The sequence below is a fragment of the Melospiza melodia genome, chromosome 8 (assembly GCF_035770615.1).
Source record: "Melospiza melodia melodia isolate bMelMel2 chromosome 8, bMelMel2.pri, whole genome shotgun sequence".
NCBI classification, from domain to species: Eukaryota; Metazoa; Chordata; class Aves; order Passeriformes; family Passerellidae; genus Melospiza; species Melospiza melodia.
The window spans coordinates 35,562,621-35,585,478 of NC_086201.1; the positions used below are offsets into that span (position 1 = coordinate 35,562,621).

General features: G+C 50.6%; 1 protein-coding gene across 1 annotated transcript; it reads right to left on the bottom strand.

Annotated features, from left to right (window-relative positions):
• Positions 1 to 381: 381 nt before the first annotated feature.
• Positions 382 to 22,833, bottom strand: RAMP1 (receptor activity modifying protein 1). The gene is made up of 3 exons (XM_063162670.1): positions 22,747 to 22,833; positions 10,631 to 10,769; positions 382 to 1,129 (listed from the first exon to the last, which is right to left on the bottom strand). Exons 1-3 carry the CDS (start codon positions 22,784 to 22,786, stop codon positions 874 to 876), a joined length of 435 nt encoding a protein of 144 aa, XP_063018740.1. The 5' UTR covers positions 22,787 to 22,833; the 3' UTR covers positions 382 to 873.
• Between the last annotated feature and the right edge of the window lie 25 nt (positions 22,834 to 22,858).

Consider the following 22,858-nt stretch of genomic DNA (forward strand, 5'->3'; position numbering starts at 1 on the left):
TTGTGTGTATTTGTATAGGTGGAACTAATCTATGCTTCTGCCAGAATCACAGACTGGTTTGAGTTAGAGGGGGTCTGGGCTGGGTGGGCCATGCATGAGGCTGGATGTCCCACTGGGTTTGGGGGTTTTTTGGGAAATGTGAGTCAGGAGTAAACAGCAGCTGGGTGTCCCCAGGGAACCCCTGGAGCTGTCAGGGTGGGGTTGGGGGAATCCCATCCCATCCCGTCCTTTCCCTGGTGATGCCCAGGCTCCCTGCTCTGGAGCTGACCCCAAATAGATGCTGGGGGTTTGTGTCGTCACAGAATGAGGGCATGGAGGGGGAGGCTTCAGCTCAGCCTTCACAGAGACAGGCACCTGGTTTATTCAGGTATTTCTTTCTTTATTTAGGAAAAGCACCTTATTCCCGTTCCTTGTTAGTAGCCCCAGGGCACCACCCGCTCCCACACCGACCTCCCCAGCTCCCAGGCAAACCCAGTCCTTGCGTGGGGGGCTGGGGGAGAAGATGCCTTTCCACGTGGGGGAGCCCAGAACAGGACAGAGAGGAAGCCGAGGGTGCGAGGGTGTTCAGGCACCCCCAGACCCGCTGGCAGGATTTCAAATTCCCCACACCCCCCTGGGGTTTTTCCCTTGACAATTCCCCTGCTCGCACACGCTGGCAGCGGCTGGGAGAGGCGGAGCGGAGCCGGTGCGGGGGGAGCCCCGCGGAGTCCCCGCTCCGCCCGGCACCCACCGCTGAAATGCCATTTATTGGGAAACAGCGGGCACACGGGCGGAGGAGCAGCGGTGCCGATGCTGTCCCTGCCGCCGGGGCTCGGTACCCTCCGGCAGCTCTTCCCAAATCCAGGGAACACCCGCCCGTCCCTCCCCGCGCCCCTAGACGATGCCCTCGCTGCGTTTGCTCCGCCACACGACGAGCGCTGTCATGAGCAGGGTGACCAGCACGGGCAGCACGATGAAGGGACACAGCACGCCGTTCGGGGGGTCGTGCAGCGCCCGGCCCGACGGCGAGCAGTTCCTGAAGTATTGCCTGTGCACGGCCACGAAGAACTCGTCCACCAGCCGGTTGGGCCAGTAGCAGTCGAGCTTCTCGGCGATCAGCGCCGTGCAGTTGGTGAGCTCCCCGTAGGTGCTGCAAAACAAAACACGGGGACATCGGCTGGCACCGCGGTGGCACCGCCACCAGCGCCCGGCCGCGGCCACGCCACCCTCCCACCGTGCAATATCCAGTGCTGCATCCATTATATGCAGTGTATATAAAATACAAAATGTATACTATGTAATTTATAATGAGTAGAATAGTATAGCATAGCATAGCATAGCATAGAATATCTCATATATATCATATACATCATATCTGTATTATATATAATATATATTACAATACATATAGTACCTATGGTATATCTTATCTATATAGTATATATGCTGTCTATATAGTATATATGCTATATATACTATATATAGTAGACTATATATGGTACATATATACTATATATTGTATATATGTATTATATATAGTATACATTATATGCAGTATATACATGTATATAGTATATATATCATATAGAAGTATATATATGGCATATATATACTATATATATTATACATTGTATGTATTGTATACATTATATGCAGTGTATATAAAATACAAAATATATACAATGTAATTTATAATGAGTAGAATAGAATATATATGTCATATACATCATATATGTGTTAAATATTATATATATAATACATGTATATGTACTATATATTGTATATAGTATACATTGCATATAATATATACATAGTATTATATATGGTAATATGTATAATGTATATTGTATATAATGTATATGTTCTATATTTTATATAGAATATATACTAAATATACACTATATATACCATATATAGTATACTATATATATACTATATATAGTATATATTATATATAGTTATATATATTAAAATATATATTGTATATTGTATAAAATATGTATATAATAAATATATATATAATATATGTAGTGTACAGGGAGGGATATATTATATGACAAAGCATATAATATATCCCTCCCTGTACAATATATATTATATATACAATACCCCTCCCTGTACAGTATTTTATATTCTGTTACAGAAGTTCGTACCTGAGATTCTGCTACAAATCTCTGTTCTTAAATTTTGTAGCCATTTTTTGAGTTTGCAGCTGGATATTCCTAGCCCCATAAAAATATATAGAGGGTTTTTGAAAATTTATGTAACCTACAAAAATATATGGGGTTTTGAGTTCATAGCTAGGAGGTAAAAAGGTTACAGGGTATTTTAAATTCCCACATTTGATGGAAACTTTTAAGTGCTCACTCACAGCCAAAAGCAGTTTTCATTTATGAAGTGACATAGTGGTAGTTTAATTTACAGAAGGAAATGAAAACAGAAATAGTATTTACAGGAATACCAAGAAGCAAGTTTGGAGGGTTTTGTTTGGTCTGTGTTAAATTTTGCACAATTTCCTGGCTGAACCGCTGCTGTTAGAAAATACAGGCCAGACCCACATTTTAAGCAGACTTTCAGGAAACCTGTCCCAACTTGGCCTTCAGAGCACCATCCTCTACCTTGTGTGAGCTCATTCCAAAGGGGGACAGAAATAAGTACATGGAATCTACTCAAAAATCTCCTTCAATTTGCTTAAAACTGGGAGAAAGCTGGGCAGGCCCACAGCCCATCCCTCCCCTCTGTGACCAGCAAGTCCATTTTTCCATTTTTTAAAAATACCTGGAAAAGCAGGAGCAGCCCTGAGCCAGAGCCACTGTCCCTGTGCCAGGCCATCCAGCCATGCTCTGGCATGAGAGCTAACCCTCCCTGTTTAAAAATGACATCTAAACCTTCCCTGTTTAAAAATGACAGCTAAACCCTCCCTGTTTAAAATTGACAGCTAAATCCCCCCTGCTTTAGAACTGGCCATGCATAAAAACCCAGATACAATTTCCCCCCCATCCCAATTAGTCACGTCTAATCCTAGAGCAGCAAAGCAAAGCAAACCCCAGCTCTCCAATTAAAAACTTGCCTGGGGGAAAGAAATATTTTGGAAGCAGCTTCCCAGCCCCTGTGCACAGCCCCAGCACAGCTCCTCAGCTGGGGTTTGGGGTTTTGGGGCAGGCTGTGCCCACACAGCCAGAGATTTAATTAACAGGGCCTGCAGCTGCTAAAAGCAGCTCCTGCTCAGCACCCCGGTGTGCAGAATTACCATTTCCCGTTCATCAGCATCCTTAGGAGATCTCAGGAGCTGCAGCAACTTCAGGAACCAGAGGGAAAGCATTAACAGGCAAATAAAAGCTATTTTTAAGGCTGAAGAGCCACAGTGCAGCTGGCTTAGCCCTTCCCTAGCTCCAACTGCACTTCCATGGGGATAAATCACTGCTCCCCTCAGTGCATGAGAGACATGCAAGGAACCAGAGCCCAGCAGGGGCAGCAAATGAAAGGACAAACTGGCACTGCCCTTTCCAGGAGGCAGCAGAGTATTCCAGCATGTGAGGATGGAGCTGAGCAGAGGGGCTGGGCAGCCACAGCCCCACCAGCAGCGTGGGGACACAAGGAGGTGGCCATGGGGGTCCCTCCACCTTAATGGGGTGACTTAGCACACCCTAAGTCTCTTGTCCCTTCTGTTTTTGCTGTTTTCAGTAAAGCCCCCCTGCTCCAGCTGGCACCTTCAGCACGAGCAGGGTGGCATCTCTCACCCTCTGGCCCCACGCGCCCCTGAGGCCAGTGGGAATGAGTGGGAGGGTCCCAGAGGGAAAATAAATGTTTTCAGGAACAGGTGCCAGGGCAGAGGTGACACTGGGGGCTGCTGAGCTCTTGGCCAGGGCAGAGCAAGGCTGGTGCTCCTCGGGAGCTGGTTTCTGCCCTTGGTTACACAGGGCACTGCTATCCATGAGCAGCTAAAAGCAAAGCTGAGCTCTCAGCTACAGCCAAATGCTCTCATTTATCCCACTGCATCTCACAGATCCCCCAAAGAGCCCTGTGAGCCTCCATCATCTCCTGTCCATCCCAAATGCACCAGTCACAGGGCACTGGGGCCCTTCTCCTGCCACAGCAGGTACCAACAGAGGGGATCCATGGGCTGGGAAGGGACAGGCAGGGTTAACCCCGGGTTCAGGCTGCTCAGGCTGCCCTGGCAGACAGGATCAGGATCCCTCTGGAGAGCAGCAGTGCTCCTGCCTGGGCCTGGGTGTGCTCTTCCTGCCACTGCTGAACGTGTCCCACTGCCTGTGCACAGCAGCATCTGCTGCTCTCTCCTCTCACAGGCAGGGCCACGTTACTGTGACAGCACAGGCCAGCCTGGTCCCACTGGGAATTGAGCCTGGGCTCTGGGGAAATCCCTCAGGGAGGGGGGGTTGTTTTCCTGCCCTGTTGTTGCCACCCCAGAACGCCGTGTTCCCCCCACACCCAGGACAAAGCTGAGCCAAGGCTGCAAGGATGAGCCTCAGGCACAGTTAAACTCTCTGGAGAGAGGATGCTCTGCCTCACAGGGGGTAAAGCAGCTTGAACTTTACCCTGTTCGTGAGAGTTCCCACGGAGGGATGGAGAAGGGGGAGGTCACACTTTGCCCACATGGGTGACATCAATCTCTACACAACAAGTATTTTGCTCATTTTAACAGCTTTGCTTCAGTTTGGTTTCAATAAACAGGGCAATATAAATAACCACCTGTGCTATGTAGGGAATAATTGGATGCAGCCACACCCAGACCCCACCCCATGAAACTGAGGGAGCCAGGGGGTCCTTTCTGCATCCCCTGACTCAACAGGAGAGCCTCCCTAATAAACTTTGCTCCAAGCTTCTGGCTTTCAGACAAGCCCACAGCTCATTTGCACGCCTCCATCTCCCAAACACCATCTCCTCCACAAAAATATGAAGCAGCCACTGTAGGATAGCACTGGGAGGAGGGCAGGTTTTCCCAAACAATCCCAGCACTGCCAGGAGACAGACACCTGGCCCTGGAAAGCTTGGCTGTGCTTTGGAGTATTTTTCCCTACCCAAAGTCAACTGCAGTTCCAACTGTTGTCCCTGTCACCATGGCAATGGTTTGGCTTTAAAGGATGCTGTGGCTGGACTGTGAGGGGATGAAGGGCTGCAGGCAAGATGGGGATGGGAATGCTGGGAAGCAGTCAAAGAATGATTTAGGGTTTGATGGCATCTGAATGCTTATACTACCATAAATCCTAAGGAATTCCTGTGGGATTTTTTACCACTGCAGCCAAGGCTGGAATTGGCTCTGGCATTCATTCCTTGACAGCACTTGGATGTGGATGGTGCTGCACTGGACTGGGGCTCACAGGACTGACAGCTTTGGTTTTTTCAATGAGTATCCTGGTATTTCCTATCCTCCCTCAATTCCTTGCTCCAGAAGGGAAAAAAGAAAACACCACAAGGCTTCACTTTTGTTTTGCAAATTAAAAGAAAACATTGATTTCCTCCTCTGCAAGGCTGCAGGGTGAGCCTGGAGCCAGGCTAAAGGGGTATGCAGAAGGGACCTGGCAAGCTGAAGATAAATAAGCAGATAATGAGATAATAAGAGAATGGATCAATCTGTTTTGTGGAAATAATGGACAAATAACCTGAAGACAGAGTGTGAGTGTGCTGGGAGAGCAGCTCCATCCCTGGCTGCAGCTGTCAGAGCAGCACCATGATCCCCCTGGTGAGCTCCTTTCCCCCTGCAGCTCCGGGGAAAGCATTCCATGGAGATTTTCAGGAATGCCACAGCCTGGATATATTTGGGATGAAGATGCCTGGCTGGGCTGGAGTGACACCCACAGCTGTGGCAGCACTCAGCACCCTGAGCATCCCCCTGTGCACAAACCCTGCTGCAAATCCATTCCCTGGCCAGGGCCCTGCAGGACAAATATCCCCAAGTCATCAGCGCCCGCTGACGCACTCGGGGTGGGCAGGGCAGCCCCAGGCTCCACATCCCTGAAATAGCTGCCCCCAGGGAGACCACAGCTAATCCCCCTGGCCCAGCCACCACTCCCAGGGAGCTGGAGCTGCAGTCAAAATAGCCAGGCTGATTTTGGGATTATGCACTGGGCACAGCGGAGCCCCTGGCCAGAGCTCAGCCACAGAACACCCCGAGATGCAGCTCCAGTCTGGCTTTGGAGTCCGGGGCAGCCAAAGTGGCAACAGCTCACACAACTTCCCTCAGCCCATGGGAAGAAGTTGAAATATCAAAATCCACCCATTTTCCCTAAATAAGCAACGCTGAGCAAGCCAGCAGAGCTCAGGGGGTTGGACAAACCTTCCCAGAGGGCTGGTGCTTGTGCCCATGGCCCAACCCAAGCTCACCCAGCACTCTGCTCCAGGGAGAGCCCCTGGCTGCGTCAGAGCAGGAGCAGGGGTGCAGGAGCTCAGCTGATGCCTCTGAGGGTGAGGTGGGAGCAGTGTAAGGAGAAACCTCCCAGGGAAGATTAGACAAAGCAGTTTATGTGTTAAACTTTTTATCTTATAGGGAGAAAACTTCTTTACTTTCTTTGTTTTATCAATTTCTTCTCCTGTTAACTCAGTTGTTCAACCTACAACCAACTACTAAACCCATCCACAGAGCAGCATCTGCTGCCTATAAACAGGACCAGTGACCCACAATTACAGACTGTGCTGAGACAATTCATTGATCAGATTGAAACACGGGGTCAGAAACTAGAGGATATCTATATTAATATTAATCACAGAAATTAGCAGGTATTGATTAGGAATAGGCACATAAATGATGGACATTGCTTAATATTTGCTGCATCCTTGGTCTCAGGAGCAGGGAAATGAATACATGCAAAACAGCAAGAATGAAGCATGCCTGATAAGGGGAAGGATGTTTATCAAGAACAGGATACAGAATGCAAGGATGCTGAGATAATGAGGCTCCTTGGGCCTCTCAAACCAGATGAATCTGGATGAATCTCCAGCCTTGGGCAGCGGCCAGAAGATCAGTAAGCATGTGCAAGGCAGCAGGGTCAGAATGTCAGCCCTGAGGAAGACAACTTCACTTCATCCCCTAGGACCCCCCGAGACAACTGATAAGCTGATTAGCATGCAAAGCAGAGAGGGAGGGCAGCCAGGAAATGATTTATTGTGAACCTTGATACATATGTAACATTCTACGGCATAAAAGAAACCCTGAGTGAACAGGGGCAGGCACGACTTTGTGGAGATATCCCCATGCCAAATAAAAGCACATCCACTTTAAAACTCATCCTGTCTTTCAGTTTTAGAGTCTCTGTGTGTGTGTGTCAAGATGTTCCCATCCTCAACTGAGCAGGAATGATGGAGCTTAGGGCATTTCCCTGCTAAAAGCTGCATCCAGGGAATCATCCCAACATGATGCGGCTGGTGGTACAGAGGAAGAACCTCCCAACACTCCTTGTTTCAGGCAGGTTTCAGGCACTGAGATGCCCTGGTTTGGGGGAAGATCTGCAGAGAACAGTCTCTAGGCAGGTGCTTCATTCCCATTTCTTTGTCTCACACCTGGTGGAAGACAAAATCTTTCCCCTAGAGCCAGAGGGGTGACCAGCCAGCTGTGTCCCACTCCTGCTGGGACATCTTCCCTTTCCCCAGAAAGGGGATGGAGATTCCCACACACATCCAGGGAGCAAGGTGCTGAGCCCACGCACACCCCACATCCTTGCAGCTGATTTACTGCAGTCACTGAACTGTTTCTGCCTAATTTTCCCACTGTCCTGAGGGCACAGGAGGATCAGAGGAATGTCATCTCTCAAATAACCCCGAGCCGTGTGTTTGCACGAGCAAATGGACTCAGGCAATCAAATGAAACCCTGCAAGCTTATCAACATTTCCTCCAAGTGCCTCAAGGGTAAGGAGTTCAGCTGAAGCTCTTTAGGAGACAAACATGAGAGATAAAGAACAAGATGGTCAGGGCTAGAACAACATCAGCAGCCCTGGGCATTTCTGACGAGGCTTCTCAAGACCAGAAACCTCCCACAGTCTTCCAGCTCTCTTTTCTTCCCCTCCATTCTGCCATGGACCAAGGGGCAGGAAAACCCAACAGTATGTTTAGAGTCACAGAACAGAATCATCAAGGTTGGAAAAGACCTCCAAGATCTTGAAGTCCAACCTTTGATGGATACACAAACGTGTATCCCTGAAGAAAGGGCCACGAAGCAGGACACCACAGAAATCTCACCAGAACTCTCAGTTTTTGTGCAAAGCACTCATGGCACACAGCACCACCTGCTCCCTGTCTCCAGCTGACCCCCATCCCTGCTGCTGTCACATGAGCTCGTTTTTGTTTTGCCACTTCACTTTCCCAGGGAAAGGCCATGGAAAGGCACAAGATGGAAAGTCAGCAGAAGGGGAAGGAGGGGGGTTGTTCTCTCAAGCCCTCACACCAACACACAGCCAGCCCTGACCACTCTTTCAGCTTCTATCAGAACCATCTCAGCAGATCTACACCGTGGTGGTACCAAAAGATTCAGCTCTGCTGACTATAAACAGGAAAGAGCTTATCCAAGAAAAGCACTGTTTGCAATAAAAATAAAACCAAACCCAAAGGAAATTCCCCAGAAAACCCAACAAATCCTCACAGTGCATGTGTGGGGTGTCCCTTTCCACCCTCCTGATCCCACAGAGATGCTCCCGAGCATTCCACCAGGGAAGCAGAGCTGCATCTCCTGTGCTCCCAAGTCATAAATCCCAGCTGGCTCCCTGACACTGATTACAAACAGGAGGCTGAGCAGGCTGCTGCCACTGCCATCCCACTGCAGCCTCTCCCTGTAGTTGCTTGGGAAAATCAACACACAACTTGTGGGAGCAGGGGCTGAGCCAGCAGCTCTGGTGGGACAGTTTGGGATTTCTCACAGCCAGGCTCTGAGGACATCTCGGTGGGTTATGGGGTTTTGAACTGTCTGGAGAAGCAGAGTGCTGAGCAAAAATGAAAAACCTCCTGGAAAATATGTCCAACAAGCTGTGAGCCCTCATGGTGGGGATCCCAATCTGCCTCTTCATTAACCCATCAATCTCCAGCACACTGCAGGGCCATGGTCTTCTCCTACTGGAGCTCCACTGCTGTGTGATGAAGCATGACCACCACCTTGACTTCCAAACCTTCCTTGAAAATCCCTTTAATCCCAGAATGGCTGAGGCTGGGGATGACCTCTGGAGATCCACTTCACCTTGTCCAAACTCCCCTGCTCACACAGGGCCACCTACAGCAGGCCCTGTACTTGCTCATGACCATGTTCAGCTGGTTTTTAGTATCTCCAAGGATGGAGATTCCACATCCCCCCTGGGAGATCTGTGCCAGAGTTTGGCCACCCTCACAGTGAAAACACATTTCCTGGTGTCCAGAGGGGACCTCCCATGCCTCAGTTTCTGCCCATGCTTTCCCACCAGGACACTTTCCTGGCTCAGGTTCAACCTGGTGCCCACCAGAACCCCCAGGTCCCTTTCTGGTTGTCTTAGGTTGGAAATGCAGCCTGGGGCTGTGTATTCCATTCCCATCTGTCATTGGGCAGTTTATCTCTTCCACACCCATCCTCCCTCCAGGAGATCTCTGCTGTCCATGGCCAGTGAGTGTCCCTGCATGGCTGAGAAAATTCCATCATCCCATGGGGAGATGCTCTGCCCAGGGGAGGAGCCAAGCATTCCTACCTGGATACAATCTGAGGTTTGGAACAGCACAGCAGCCTTTGCCCACTGCATTCCCAGAGGAGCAGCTTTCTTCTCCACTGCATTCCCAGAGGAGCAGCTTTCTCCTCCCCTGCATTCCCAGAGGAGCAGCTTTCTGCTCCCCTGAATTCCCAGAGGGAGCCCAGGCCCATCTCCAGCAGCCCTGGAGCTTCAGAGGAAAACTCCCCCCTTGTGCAGGATCCCTGCTGCAGCAGAGCCACAGCTGGCACTGCAGGAGGGCTGAGCCACCATGGGATGGGACGGTGCCACCACCCTGACACACAGGGGGGCAGCTCCTGCTCTGACTCTGGCAGTGTTGTTCTGTATGACTGCATTTGTATTTTATTTTTATTTTTCCTAGTAAAGAACAGTTATTCCTATTCCCATATCTTTCCCTGAGAACCCCTTAATTTCAAAAGTATAATATTCAGAGGGAGGAGGTTTGCATTTTCCATTCCAAGAGAGGCTCCTGCCCTCCTTAGCAGACACCTGGCTTTACAAACCCAGAGACTGGTTCCTCTCAGTGCTGGGCAGCTCCAGCCCATCCTGGTGCCTGGGGCTGCTCCTCCTCAGGTGCAGGACTTTGCTGAACTTCAGGAGGTTCCCAGCTTGCTGAGAGCCCCGTGGACAGCAGCACAACCCTCTGTCCCATCACCCACATTACAAAAGAAGAGCTCAAGCAGGACAGAGGTGACCCCAATGATCAGCGCCCCCAGGCCCGGCTGTTCCGGCATTCCCAACCCACCTCACCCAGCACACACAGGAGACAGTGCCAAAAACCCCACCAAAGCCTGGGCACACAACATCCCTGCTCCCCCCTCCAAACCCTCCAGGTGTGACCGGGCTGGAGAAACCCCCTGGGGACGCAGCAGGGACAGAGGCAGGGCAGCATCAGCAGCCAAGCAGTGACACCAGGGTGCTCCCCCACGAGACAAACCCCAGCATGGCAGAGGGAGGAGCAGGGGGGCTCACTCACCCCACGGTCTCGTCCCAGTCACACCAGAGGCGCTGGCCGATGCCCTCCATGCTGTGCTGGAACTCCTTGAGGCAGTAGTGGCGGATCATGGTGCCGTAGTCGGCCTCCTGGCACGCCGTGGCCGCGATGAAGTGCTGGGCTGCAAGAGACACCAGGGCTGTCAGCTCTGCTGGCCCACAGGGCTGCTCAGGTTTGAGGTTTTATGTTTTTTAGACTCTGTGCTGCTCTAGTGTGTAGGTCTGAGCTTTGTATCAGGGGATGGTGAGCTCTCTGCACAGAGCAGGGAGACAAAACAATTCCTTCTCTAGCTGGGGACCAAGGACAACCTATCCAAATCTCAGCCCCAATAGCACAAACAATGGCAGAATAAAGAGACAAAAACAAGCAGGATGGGACCTTCATAGGCTAAAGGTATAAGTGGACAATTAACTCCAATATGCAAATGGAGCAGAACTTATAAAAGTGAAAGACCCCATGACCAGTTGTCCATTTTGTGCCCATTTTGGATTCACGTGGGCTGGGCTCTTGTGCTGCCCAAGGTGGATCCACTGAGGAAATCCTTTTAATAAATCCCTGCTTTATTCTTTAACTCTGCTCGGCCTCTGTTCCAGGTCAGCCTTCAAAGGGCATCACCAGCCCCAGCACAGCCCCTGTCCTCACAGAGAGACACCTGCCAAAGCCCTGCTGCCACCAGAGCAACCCCAGATCTCCAAAACCACCACCACCATCACCTCTTCCTCCTCCTCCTCCTCCCCCTCCCCCCCGGTTTGATCCCCTCCTCACAGCCCTGGGGCCCTGCACCCTCCCAAGTGCCTGGTGCTGATAAATCAGTTATTCAAGACATGCTGGGAAACTCATAAATCAGTAAGGATGTGCATTTATTCTCTGCTGACCACCCAAAATGCCTTTGGACTTCCAATGTCCAGGTTTTGGGCTTAAAGCACAAGTAAGGGTGTGGGGGAGCTGGGCAATAAGAGAACCCTGCTGCTGAGCCCTGAAAAATGACGTGCATGGTGCCACACTTGGGAACAAACATCCACCTCTGATGGAGCACAGGGACACACACAGGGAAATCCATCAAACCCACCCCTGGCTGCCCAGCGCTGATTGAATTCCCTCCTGGGAATGTGCCCCTGCAACTGCTTTAAAGCAGCGACAAAAAAGGTGCTGCTTACAGCCTCAGGCACAATCAGTGCAGTGCTGCTGGTGAGGGGAAAGGGAAAGGACAGTGATGCTACAAAGGGAAGGGGAAAAAACCCTTTGGGGGAATGGTTTAGTGAGGCTGGCTATAAATAATAGCTCTCCCTTGGTGCCAAAGTGCCAGCTAGTGCCTCTGCAGCTCTGGAGTGCACTGCAGGCAGGCACCACATACCACATCTATTTTTTGCTACGTGTGAATAACTCCGTGCTTTATTTTTAGCTGATTTTTTTAACACAACAGGGCTGAGCTGCTTATTTAGTGGCCAAGGGACATCACCATGGGACACCATCCTCTGCAGCCTCCAAAATCCTCAGAGCATCCTATGGCAATGGGTGGGAAGTCAGGAGCTGGTGGGGATTTGGGTGGAAGGGCCCCCAGAGCCTTGGCTGATGCTCCTGGAGGGGTGCAGGGCTCCCACGCTGCCTCTGACAGCAGCAGCCACTTTGGCCTGACTTGAGATAAAACCATGGGAGCTACTCAGCCAAGAGAAGTTCAAGAGCATTAAACCCTCAGTGCTGCAGTGATAAAACTCAGTTTATCAAAATCTCAAGCTCTGCCTAGCTGATACCAGCCGGGAGAACAGCCTCAGCTAAGGCTCCCAGATGGGAGGGTTGACATGCTGAAGCAAAGCACCGAGAGAAGAAGAAGCAGAAGCAGAAAAAGCAGAAGCAGAAGAAGAAGCAGCGGAAGAAGCAGTGGAAGAAGAAGAAACAGAAGAAGAAGAAGACAAAGAAAAAGAAGCAGAAGAAGAAGAAGCAGAAGAAGAAGCAGAAAAAGATGAAAAAGAAGAAGAAGAAGCAGCGGAAGAAGCAGTGGAAGAAGAAGAAGCAGTGGAAGAAGAAGAAGCAGAAAAGAAAAATAAGCAGGAAAAGAAGCAGGAAAAGAAGCAGAAGAAGAAGCAGAAAAAGATGAAAAAGAAGACAAAGATGCAGAAAAAGATTAAAAAGAAGAAGCAGAAGAAGAATACAAAGAATAAGAGGCCGAAGAAGAAGCAGCAGCAGAAAAAGCAGAAGAAGAAGAATCAGAAGAAGCAGAAAAAGATTAAAAAGAAGCAGAAGACAAGAAGAAGCAGAAAAAGATGAAAAAGAAGAAGCAAAAAAAAAAAAAAAAAAAAAAAGAAAAAGAAGCAGCAGAAGAAGAAGAAGCAGAAGAAGATGAACAAGAAGATGAAGGAGGAAATAATTTTACATGAGGCCAATGTAAAATGCTTTACAGACTGCAAATCTCAATCCAGGCAGGCTGAGGGATGATTGATGGCCAGGATGTTTTTCTCCCCTTCCCATCCTTCCCATCTGGATGAGCCAAGGGAAGGCTGAGTGAGCACCAGCGTCCCAGGGAGGCTCAGGAGCACCCCGGGGTCACCCCTGGGTGACATCCGTGCACTGGGCTGTGAAGGACACGTAAATATCACAGCCATCACTTGTCTGGACAAGCAGCTTGCAGAGGAAATGCTGCTGGGGAATGTGGCAGGTGCAGAGCAGAGCACAGCAAAAGGACAAGGGAGAGCAGGGGAGGAGAAGGGATTAAAAAGCAGAAAGATGAGCAGCCAAGGGGATGGAGGAGCACAGGAGGAAACAGAGCAGGAAGGAGTGAGTGAGACATGCAAAGCACAGAGAGAAATTCGGGAAGACGAAGCCGCTTGAGGAAATTCAGCATTAACCTTGAGTGGAGAGAGGAGAAACACTTAATAAATGATGGGGAAGAAGGAACCACAACCTGGCTGCAAGAAGCAGCAAGCCACACATAGCCAGCATGAAAATCAGCCCTACCATTAAAAAACAACCCAAACCAAGTGAAAACCAAACCCTGGGGAGCTTTAAGCACTTGCCAATCCCAGCAGCTCAGAAGATGCAGCTCTGGAGCTCCTTCAGAGCAGGTGAGCACCTTGCTGTGCCCCCTGGCAGCTCCTCAGTGCCCCCCTGCCCGCCCCAGCAGGACCTGCTCCTGGAGATGCTTCTCCCACACCTACGTGTGGGCTCTGCAAATCCCTTGGCCCCAGGGGCTGGGGGAAGCAGAGCCACCAGCCAGTGACCTTCTGCAAGGACACTGCCTTCTGGCCATGGTGAAGGGCTCTTTTGTTTCAGCAGGGCCTGTTGTGTCAGTGCTGTGAGGATGGAGCTGGGCACGGCCAGGCAGAAAAGCTCTTTTGTTTCCAGCTGACCAGGAGAGCTGACTTTAGCTGGAACTGCACAAATTAAGGTCAAAGTGAGAAGCTCCTGCCACGTTTCCACATGGTGCCCACCTCACCCCACAGATTTTCCCCCAACCCCACTGCAGACTTCAGGCTCAGGGTTTGTAACAACAGGGGAGGAAAAAAGCAGGGAGGGATTTTTCTATCTCCTGGCTCTCCTTCCAGAAGGTTTCCTTCTGCTGATGGAGATGGTGTAAGTCAGCTGCAGTGAGCTGTAAATAACCCAGCTCCAGAGCAGGCACAGCTCTGCACTCAGCAGCATCCATCTGGGCAGGCTGCAAGGAGCTGCTGGAGAACTGAGCTCCACAACTCCGCTGGAGCAAGGCTGAGCTGCCTCCCCTCTCATGGGCCCCATCGCTGCATTCCCTCAGGAACAATGGCTGCAGGAATGCAGTGCTCCTCTGGGAGCATCCCACTGCAGCCCAGCTGGTCACTAGTCCAGCATGATTTCATGTGGAGTTCCTCACCTTCTTCTATAAGTGACGTATGAGGTAGTCAAGAATATCACACACAGTCACTGCATGAAAAAATAATAAAGTCAAGATACCTCATCTATCTACCACTCATCTTCTATCTGCTAGGTTAGCTATACTACTCAGGAAGGAAATTAAAATTGCCTGACACAGTTGACTCTTGACAAATCTAGACTGGTTGTTTATCAATTTTATTATTCCAGAGGTGCTTTTGCTATTAAAGCAATTGTTTAATAACTTGTTTAAAAGAATGTGCAGGGATTAAGGTTTCATTGACCAACTTGTAATTCCTTTTTTCTTTCAGGTTTTATTGACTGGCTTACAATTCCCTTCATATTCCCCAGCACCTTTACAATATACATATATATATATTTATATTTATATTTTTAAAAATAAATAAAGAAGCAGGGAGTCTAGGTTCACATTTTGCCCTACTCAGTCTTCTGAAGACTCTCCTGTTTCAAAGACTCTCTGAATATCTGGACTAGTATGGAATCACTAGCTGTGACTCCCCATGTGCCACAGGGACATGGGGAATCACAGAGCCCTGGATTTGGGTTGGAAAGGACCTTCAGTTTATCCAGTGCCACCCCTGCCATGGGCAGGGACACCTTCCACTGTCCCAGGCTGCTCCAAGCCCTGTCCTTGGCCACTTCCAGGGATCCAGGGGCAGCCACAGCTGCTCTGGGCACCCTGTGCCAGGGCCTGCCCACCCTCACAGGGAAGAATTCCTTCCCAATATCCCACCTAACCCTGCCTCTGGCAGTGGGAAGCCATTCCCTCTCCTCCTTTCAGGAGAGCTGTTGATGAACAACCTTCCCTGCTGAGAGAATCCCTGATTGCCTGGTAAAAGATGCAGCATTAAGGACCCTTGGTTTGCTCCTCACAGGAAACACCTGGAGAGCAGTGGGGAGGAGGTGATTGAGGGATGGTTCTGCAGGCATCCCAGATCCTCATGATTGCCTTGGGATTGATGTCCTGGAGAGTCCCAGCAAGCATCCACCAGGACTCAGCTTACTGAGGGTTAGCTGCACAAAGCCTGTCACACATTTATTTCAGCAGAAAAACAGTGTTGGTCCTGAAGTGTTACAAAAATTTCAGGAAGAGGGAAGACAACTGGACTCTCCTACTGCACTTCTCAGAGCTGGAGCCTGGACCAAGAGCTTGGGGCCACCCCCCCAGAAACAGCTTTGGGGACACCAGCCCTCTGTGAGCCCACACATCTGTCACAGTGATGGCTCACCTGCAAAAATCCTGAGCTTTCTGTGCCAGAACCATCCTGCACCTCACATCAGCACCCCTCTGCACAATCCCTTGCTCTCTGGCCTTTCCCCCCTCAGCATTTCAGAAATCCCAGGAATTCTTGGGCTTCTCTTGCTGGGATGTGTAACCAACCCCAGAGGGGAGGACTGTGGAGCTTGAGAACATATTTGGGGATTCCAGACTGGCACAGCAGCATGGGATGTTCCCCTTTCCCAGGCAAGTACCCCTGGTGGTGCTGGGTGAATGATGAAACTGTTTGACAACACCTGCAGGGAATTCACCACAACATCCAGCTGGACTGCCTGGATTTTTGTGGGGAAAATGTTCAGGGCTTCATAGCAAAGAGCAGGAAATAAGCAGATATTCCTCCAACAGGTGAAGCCCAAAGATGGCAGGTAAGTGCCAAGTGCCACTGACAGCAGGGCTGGCACAGGTGGCACCAGCACAGCTCTGGGCTCTGAGAACAAACACCCCAGTATCCTCCCCTGGGCTTCTCCCAGATTCTCAAATAATCAATGCTCTCAGCAAGCCCCAGGTGGAGACAGGCTGTTTCCCTCTCCTCCTCAAGGTGGTGGTTTTGCTGCTTTATTCAGAACAAGCCTCGTGGTCTGGAGCTGGCTGCAGAGTCAAACACTCACAGGAGGGTGGGGAGAGGACACGGGGCAGGAGGCAGAGGATGAGTGTGAAAAACATCCCAGTCTGCAGCCACAAAAATGGGAAACTGGCCCTTCCAGCAGCTGCAGAAACCTGGGAAGGGTCTGGTACCCTCTGTTTAAAAAAATCCTTCCACTGGGGCTCCTCCAGCTCAGCAGAGGCTTCAGAGCCTGCAGACAGCCCTCGGTTCAGCAGGGAAAAACAAAGCTGGTGTTCAGCTGGAATGATTTTTATGGGACAGAAAACTGCAGGGGCTGGGGACAGCAGGGGCTGGCCCAGCACTGTGCCCTCCTCAGGAGCAGCTGCCCGTGCTGCCAGCCCAGGCAGGGTTATTCCCTCTGGGATGTGCACAGGGAATGGAGTTTCAAGCCTCTCCTCCTGCCCAGCTGGCTCAGGATGCTCCTGAAGTTCCATGAGCACCCTGGGAATGGAGATGGATAAAGGAATCTGAGCCCTGCAGGTGACCATGGGGCAGAGACCTGCAGGATCATCCTGTACCCAATCTGCTCATGGAGCTTCAGGAGCACCCTGAGGTCCCCAAACCAGGCAGCTCCTGCCACTGTCCCTCAACCTGCAGGACTCCCCCTCCCAGGGCAGCCACCCAGGATGTGAATTAAAAGGGAATTCATGGGATTTGTGAATTAAAAGGGAATTCATGGGATTTGGGGGGGTTTATGTGCTGAAAGGGAGTGGGGGTTTTCCAACACAGTGAGGATTCTGGAGGCAGAGCAGATGCTGGGAGTGGGGGGGATTTGTCCATCTCCAAGCACTGGCAAGGATGATCCCAGGATTTCTTGGACAAGCTGCCCAGGCTCACTTGGGAAACCCCTAAAGGAGGATCCCCCTCCCTGCCTGCCCTCTGCTCCAGGGGCTGCAGATGGAGCAGCAGAAGGAGAGCCCAGAGCTTGAACAGGGCACGGACACAGGGACAGAGCCCTGCAGATGGAGAGCTCATCCCCAGTTCTGCCTGTCCAACAGCTTCACTGCCACACAAGGACTCCAGGAAAGCAGGATGGGGGAGAGGCCACTCCAGCTGAGAGGGGAAAAGCCTGAAATGGGGAGAGGCAGGGCTGGGATACAGCCCATGGTGGCTTGGGAGGCAGGGGACACTGGATCCAGGCCCTGTCAGGGACCTGCTGTGTGGAAAGCTTCCAAAGGGGCCAAAGGTTTCCACTCTGAGGGAATGCAGCACAAGATGTGCTGGGCCTGAAGAGCCCTCTGGGGCCCTCCCCACAAACCACTTTTGTGTTAAGGGGAAGGGCACCCACAACCCAAAGGCCTTTAATGTGATTTATTAACTCCCTGCTCCTGGAATTGTTATTCCCTTCATTTTATTATACTAAGCAAAATAAAGAGAAAGCTGCTGTTTTTTTTTTTCCCAGCCAGCACTAATGAGGTGTTTTGCATACAGCTGAACATCATCATGAAACCCACAAGGATCTCCCAGGTTTTAAATTTGGCACAAATCCTGTTGTGCCTGCAAAGGAAGGAAGTGATTTACCCCTCAAGCTGCTACTTGGATGATCTGTAGGCATTTACTTTTTGCTGGATTGGGGATGCTTGAGTTTTTGTTGCCATTCTATAGCTACTCCAAGCATTATAAGAGGGCACAAAATAAACTGCCTAAAAATAACTGCCAGGGAATTATTAGCTGGAAGCTGAGGTAGGAGCCAGCTGCCTGAAAGCAAAGCCTGTCTGGGGGCTTTTGGGGGCTCAGAGGTGCACTGTGACACTCCTCTTTCAAGTCCAGTATTTCATGAAGCACCTAAAACATCCAATCCATCCCCAAAGGAAAGATAATAATAAAAATAAATAATTTTTATTCCAATCCATGCAAGGTTCCGTGTAACAGCTCCTGTAAGATGCAGAATGTGGGACTGAAATGAAAATGCAAAATCAAGGTTTGTACTGTGCAGCCCAGTGCAGGGCAGTCCTGCTTAGTTGGGTGACTTTATGTCATAGAGCATTGCTGTTAAATAATATTTATTTATATATCTGAAATAGGCTGCTCCAAGGAATTGGATGAGGGTCTTTCTCTCCTTGCCTCAGTTTCCCACCTTTCTTAGCCTTGTCATCCATCAGAGGCTGCCAAGCACATTTCCAGGAATGGGATTTCTCTTACATGTCCCTAGACTTGATTCTGCAGAGGACAGAATGACAAATACTTTATTTACCCACCCAAATGCACTCACTAGGTAAAATAAAACCAAAAGCAGCCGAGAAGGGAGGAAGGAGAAAGGAAATCAAAAGCCAGGCATGAGGCATGCTGAAACCCAACTGCTGGCTGGCTGCACATCAGGGGAGGGAAAAATGTGCCATGAGCTGTTAGTTATAAAGATAATTATATCCTTGATGAACAGCGGGGTCTTTTGGAAAATAGTTCTTCTTGATTGAATTAATGGAGGCAAAGCACAGGCTTGAGACAGGCACTGGCAATGTGTGCACAGCCCTGACTTCACCCACCCTGAGCTCAAACCACCTCTGGCTGTGGCCACCATCGAGAGCAAGGTGGAAGAAAGGAGGGATCCCCACTGGATTCTGTGCACCCCAAATCCAGGGGCTGAAGGGAACCAGCCACACCCCCCCTGCATTCCCAGGCAGGACTGTGGTGTCCAACATCGCCAAACCAACACCTCAATCCAGCGTTAGAGCAAGGTTTAGAGTTATTTTTAAAACATCAACAAAGCACTGGATGCCACAGATCCCTGGTCTCAAAGCCGGGGAGAAAGGAGCAGCCACCACAGTCCAGATCTCAGGAATGTGCTAAAGGCAAATGTACTCTCCTTCCACCCCCGGGATTATTTTTTCCTCCAACTATTTCAGTTGATTGAGGCTAAAATAAGAACAGGGGAAAGCAACACCAAGGTTAAAAGTGCCTGGCATTGGTTTGGAGACAACACACTGTGATCCTGCTGGTTCAGGTTTCAACGTGTGTTAAACACAGATTTTCTGCTACGTGGGACAAGCAAACATTTTACTGAATTACCTTCAAGATAAAAAAATCCCTGCCAGGGCAATCTAACAGATTTCCCATGAAGAAGGACATATTGAGTAAATATAAAAATCTGTTGGGGAGAAAACCAAAATAACCTCACTGTCACCTTGGTGCACCCATCACAGGCTGCACACAACAGCAGCTTCACTGAACACTTCCAGCACAGAGTTTCCAGGCTGAAATCTGCTGCTGAGCCACGTGAGCAGCCCAGGAATCACCAGAATCATTTGTTTTCCTTTCCAACAGAGACTTCTCAATGTGGTTTTCCCCCCTTCCAGCTGAAGAGATTTTGCACCTCTCTGCAACTCCCCCCCATACACAGCACTGCTGCTTTCCCTGCAAACGTTTCCTGAGGGATACAGGGTCACCCTTAGCTGAAATTGGGGGATTTCCACCCAGGCTGCTGCCTGCCTCCCCACTGGGGTGCTTCTCTGTTTTCACATCCCCAAAAGCTCCTGTTTTAAAAGCACAGAGACAAGGGACTGAAACCATGAAGCAGCTTCATTAGTGGATTTGATGATTAAAAGCAGCCAGCTCTGAGAGCAGCTTAATGGCACACAGGGATGAAGATTCCCTGGTAATCACCCACCCACAGCAGGAACTGACCTGGCAAACCCCAGCCACTGTATTTTAGAGGAAAAAATGGCATTCAGCTATCTGAGTGAGCTGACACGCTGCATTTCCCCTCTAATGGGCTTTTGATGCTGCTCTCGCTCCAGCCCAGTGGGGGTTTGGTCCTTGCTTGGAGCAGGGTCTGTGCTGGGAGAGGCTCTGACCACAGCCACGGTTTTGGGGCCCAAACCTGCCCCCAATCCACCAAAAATGACAGAGCCAGACTCTGCTTCCAGTCAGGGAGGCAGAGCAAAGTTGCCAGAGCAGAGCAGTAACTCCGGATTCCCAGCCAAGCCCTCCCTCAACTGTGCCACAAGGCCAAGGTGGATTTCCAGCCCTGTGAAAAGGTGAGAGATGCCAAGCCCATCTTTAGCCATTACGAGGTCTCATTTCATTCCAGCCAGGCCATGGCATTTGTATTTGCATTACCCGCAGCCTCCCGGGTCAGCACGAGCGGGAGGTTGTGACGCCGCTGCTTCACGGCTCTTAAACTCAGCATCGCTTCAGGTTAATCGATGCAACTCGGGTTCTCAAAGCCAGGAGGTTTCCTGAGCACATCACACAGCCACCAAATCCTGCAGGAAAAACAACCGGCACCTACGGGAGCGCCGCAAGGAATGACAGGGTGGAGGAATGTTGTTGTCCCCATCCACACACGCTTTTTTGATGCATAGGAAGTTCGGAGTCCTCTCCATGCCAGAGATGCTCTCAAAGGAGGAGGAATGTTTTACTTCATTGTCAGGGATTTCTGCCAGGGCACTCTGTAAATATTGAGGGTTTTCTCAGAGAGGCAGCAGCCTTAAATACGAGTTTCAAGGGAGCTTCAGCTTTTGTAGAGGAGGCACTCAAACTGCAATCAGTGGGAGGCATTACCGAGTGTGCTTGGGCTGAGAGAGGACACAAAGCACTTTAATTCCTGTTTTCCAGGAGAGGTCATACACAGTACCCAGAAGTTTTGTTTTTAAGAAAGGCTACACAAACAGAAAAGACAGACAGAAAATGCAGGGAATCAAGAAGATATTAATGTTTTACTGACCTTACCGGCAACTGCCTCTTACCTCCCACGGTGACAGTTCTCTACACCCAAAAGAAATCCAAGCATTGCCCTTGAGCACCAAACCACAGCACAGAGCTGACTGTGGTGCCAGTCATCGCTGCCCCAGTAACAGCAAGAGCCTGCCCCATGCCCTCCTCCCTGAGCAGCCTCTGCAGGAGGCTGCAGCCAAATCCCAGAAAATGCCTCATTTTGCCTTAATGGAAGTGGTTACCTCGGGGTACAGCTGGATCCCTGGGCTGCTGAATGACACTGAGGTTTTTAGGATGGCTGATTCCCTGACCATCACGGCTTTTTAAAGACTGCACCAGTGGTGAAGTTAAAAAAGCTCATGATTTAAGGGAAAGGTTTTTCTTTCAGACCCTTCCTTTTAAAAAAAACCCCAAAATTCTCATTTTAGAACACGTGCATTGGTGCAAATCACAGTGATTTCTGGACACTCAGCTGCCACTTGCAATTTCAGTACAGCCCTGACTGTAAAAGCAGAAAGGTGTAAAAAGGCTGGGTCTTTTCCTTAAATGTGCTCCAAATACAAGATCCCAGGAGGAGAAGGTACCGAAAAACACATCCACAGCACCAAGGTTAGCTGCCACTGGGCACCTGGCTCACCCAAGAGGCAGCTCCCGCTGCTCCCGAGCCCACTCGGAGGAGATGGAAAGGAGCAGCCTGGAGTACTTTCAAAAGTTACAGCTCCCCGATCAAGAGAAGGAGAGTCGGAGAAAGGGAGCAGAGAGAAATCCTAGCTAGCAGCAGTTAGTGCTCCCTGCACAGGGCTCTGCAGCCGGGAACGTGCAGCTTTTCCCTGCGATCCAGCAGGGGAATGCGCCTCGTCCAAGGGCACGGGCTGCTCCTGCCCCGCACAGCTGAGGAGTAGTAAATAGTTAATTACATGCACAGATCAGCACAGTATGTGCAGCACGGCTCAATGCATTATTCACCGGGGCTTGGGGGAGAAACCGGCACAGGGGAAAGAAGGGAAAGAAGGAGAAATTTGTGCTGCCTCAAGGAGCATTTGATTTTGTGGAAGATCAGCGCTAGGATGAGGGGCTGCAGTTTCCCTTTGGACCACCGTAAATAAACACACTTTTACACAGCACCAACACCCCTCCGAGCTTTTGCTGCGGGTACACGGGTGACAAGCACGGCACAGATCTCGACCTGTTGCCCCGAAATGCCAGGAGCAGCAAAGAAACCGAGGCACGGTGCATTCCACGGAAACAGCCACACAACGCCAGCGCTTCCCACCGCACCACCGGTAACCCCAGAACATCCAACCTCAGCTCTCTGAAGGGGCACTTCTGGCTGCCTCCTCTTCCCTGAGGCTCAGCAATGGGAAGACACGCTCCAAAGGCAGTAATCAAACATTTGCAACAAAAGGCACGGACATGAGGCAGAACTCGCCTCGGTCCATCTCACCTAGCCAGCAGGGAATCCCCCACAAAGCAGGCTGCGTCCCACAGCATCACCGCCTCACAGCTCCCGAGGCCAAGCGCCCTAGAATCATTCCTCCTTTTAATTTCCCCACTGCTGTGTGGCCAGCGAAGCCAGGCTGGAGCCCGGCCGTGCCTCAGGGAGAGCGGTGAAGCCGCGGGGAGGCGGCCGGGGCTGCCCGCCCGCGCCCAGGGGAATCCCGGGGAGCCCCGGGGAAGCTGTGTCGCGGCGGCCGCACTTACCCAGCACGAAGCAGAGGAAGCGCCGCGGCAGCAGGGCCATGGCCCCGCGGCAGGAGCGGCTCCGCTCCCGGGGCCGGGCGGGCTCCGCGCCCGCGGCGCTGCCAGAGGGGCG

Coding starts and splice junctions, on each gene's coding strand:
- RAMP1 (XM_063162670.1), bottom strand. CDS start 22,786: ATGGCCCTGCTGCCGCGGCGCTTCCTCTGCTTCGTGCTGG. Junction 10,770..22,746: donor CTTCCTCTGCTTCGTGCTGG/GTAAGTGCGGCC, acceptor TGTCTCTTGCAG/CCCAGCACTTCATCGCGGCC. Junction 1,130..10,630: donor GACTGGGACGAGACCGTGGG/GTGAGTGAGCCC, acceptor TTTGTTTTGCAG/CACCTACGGGGAGCTCACCA.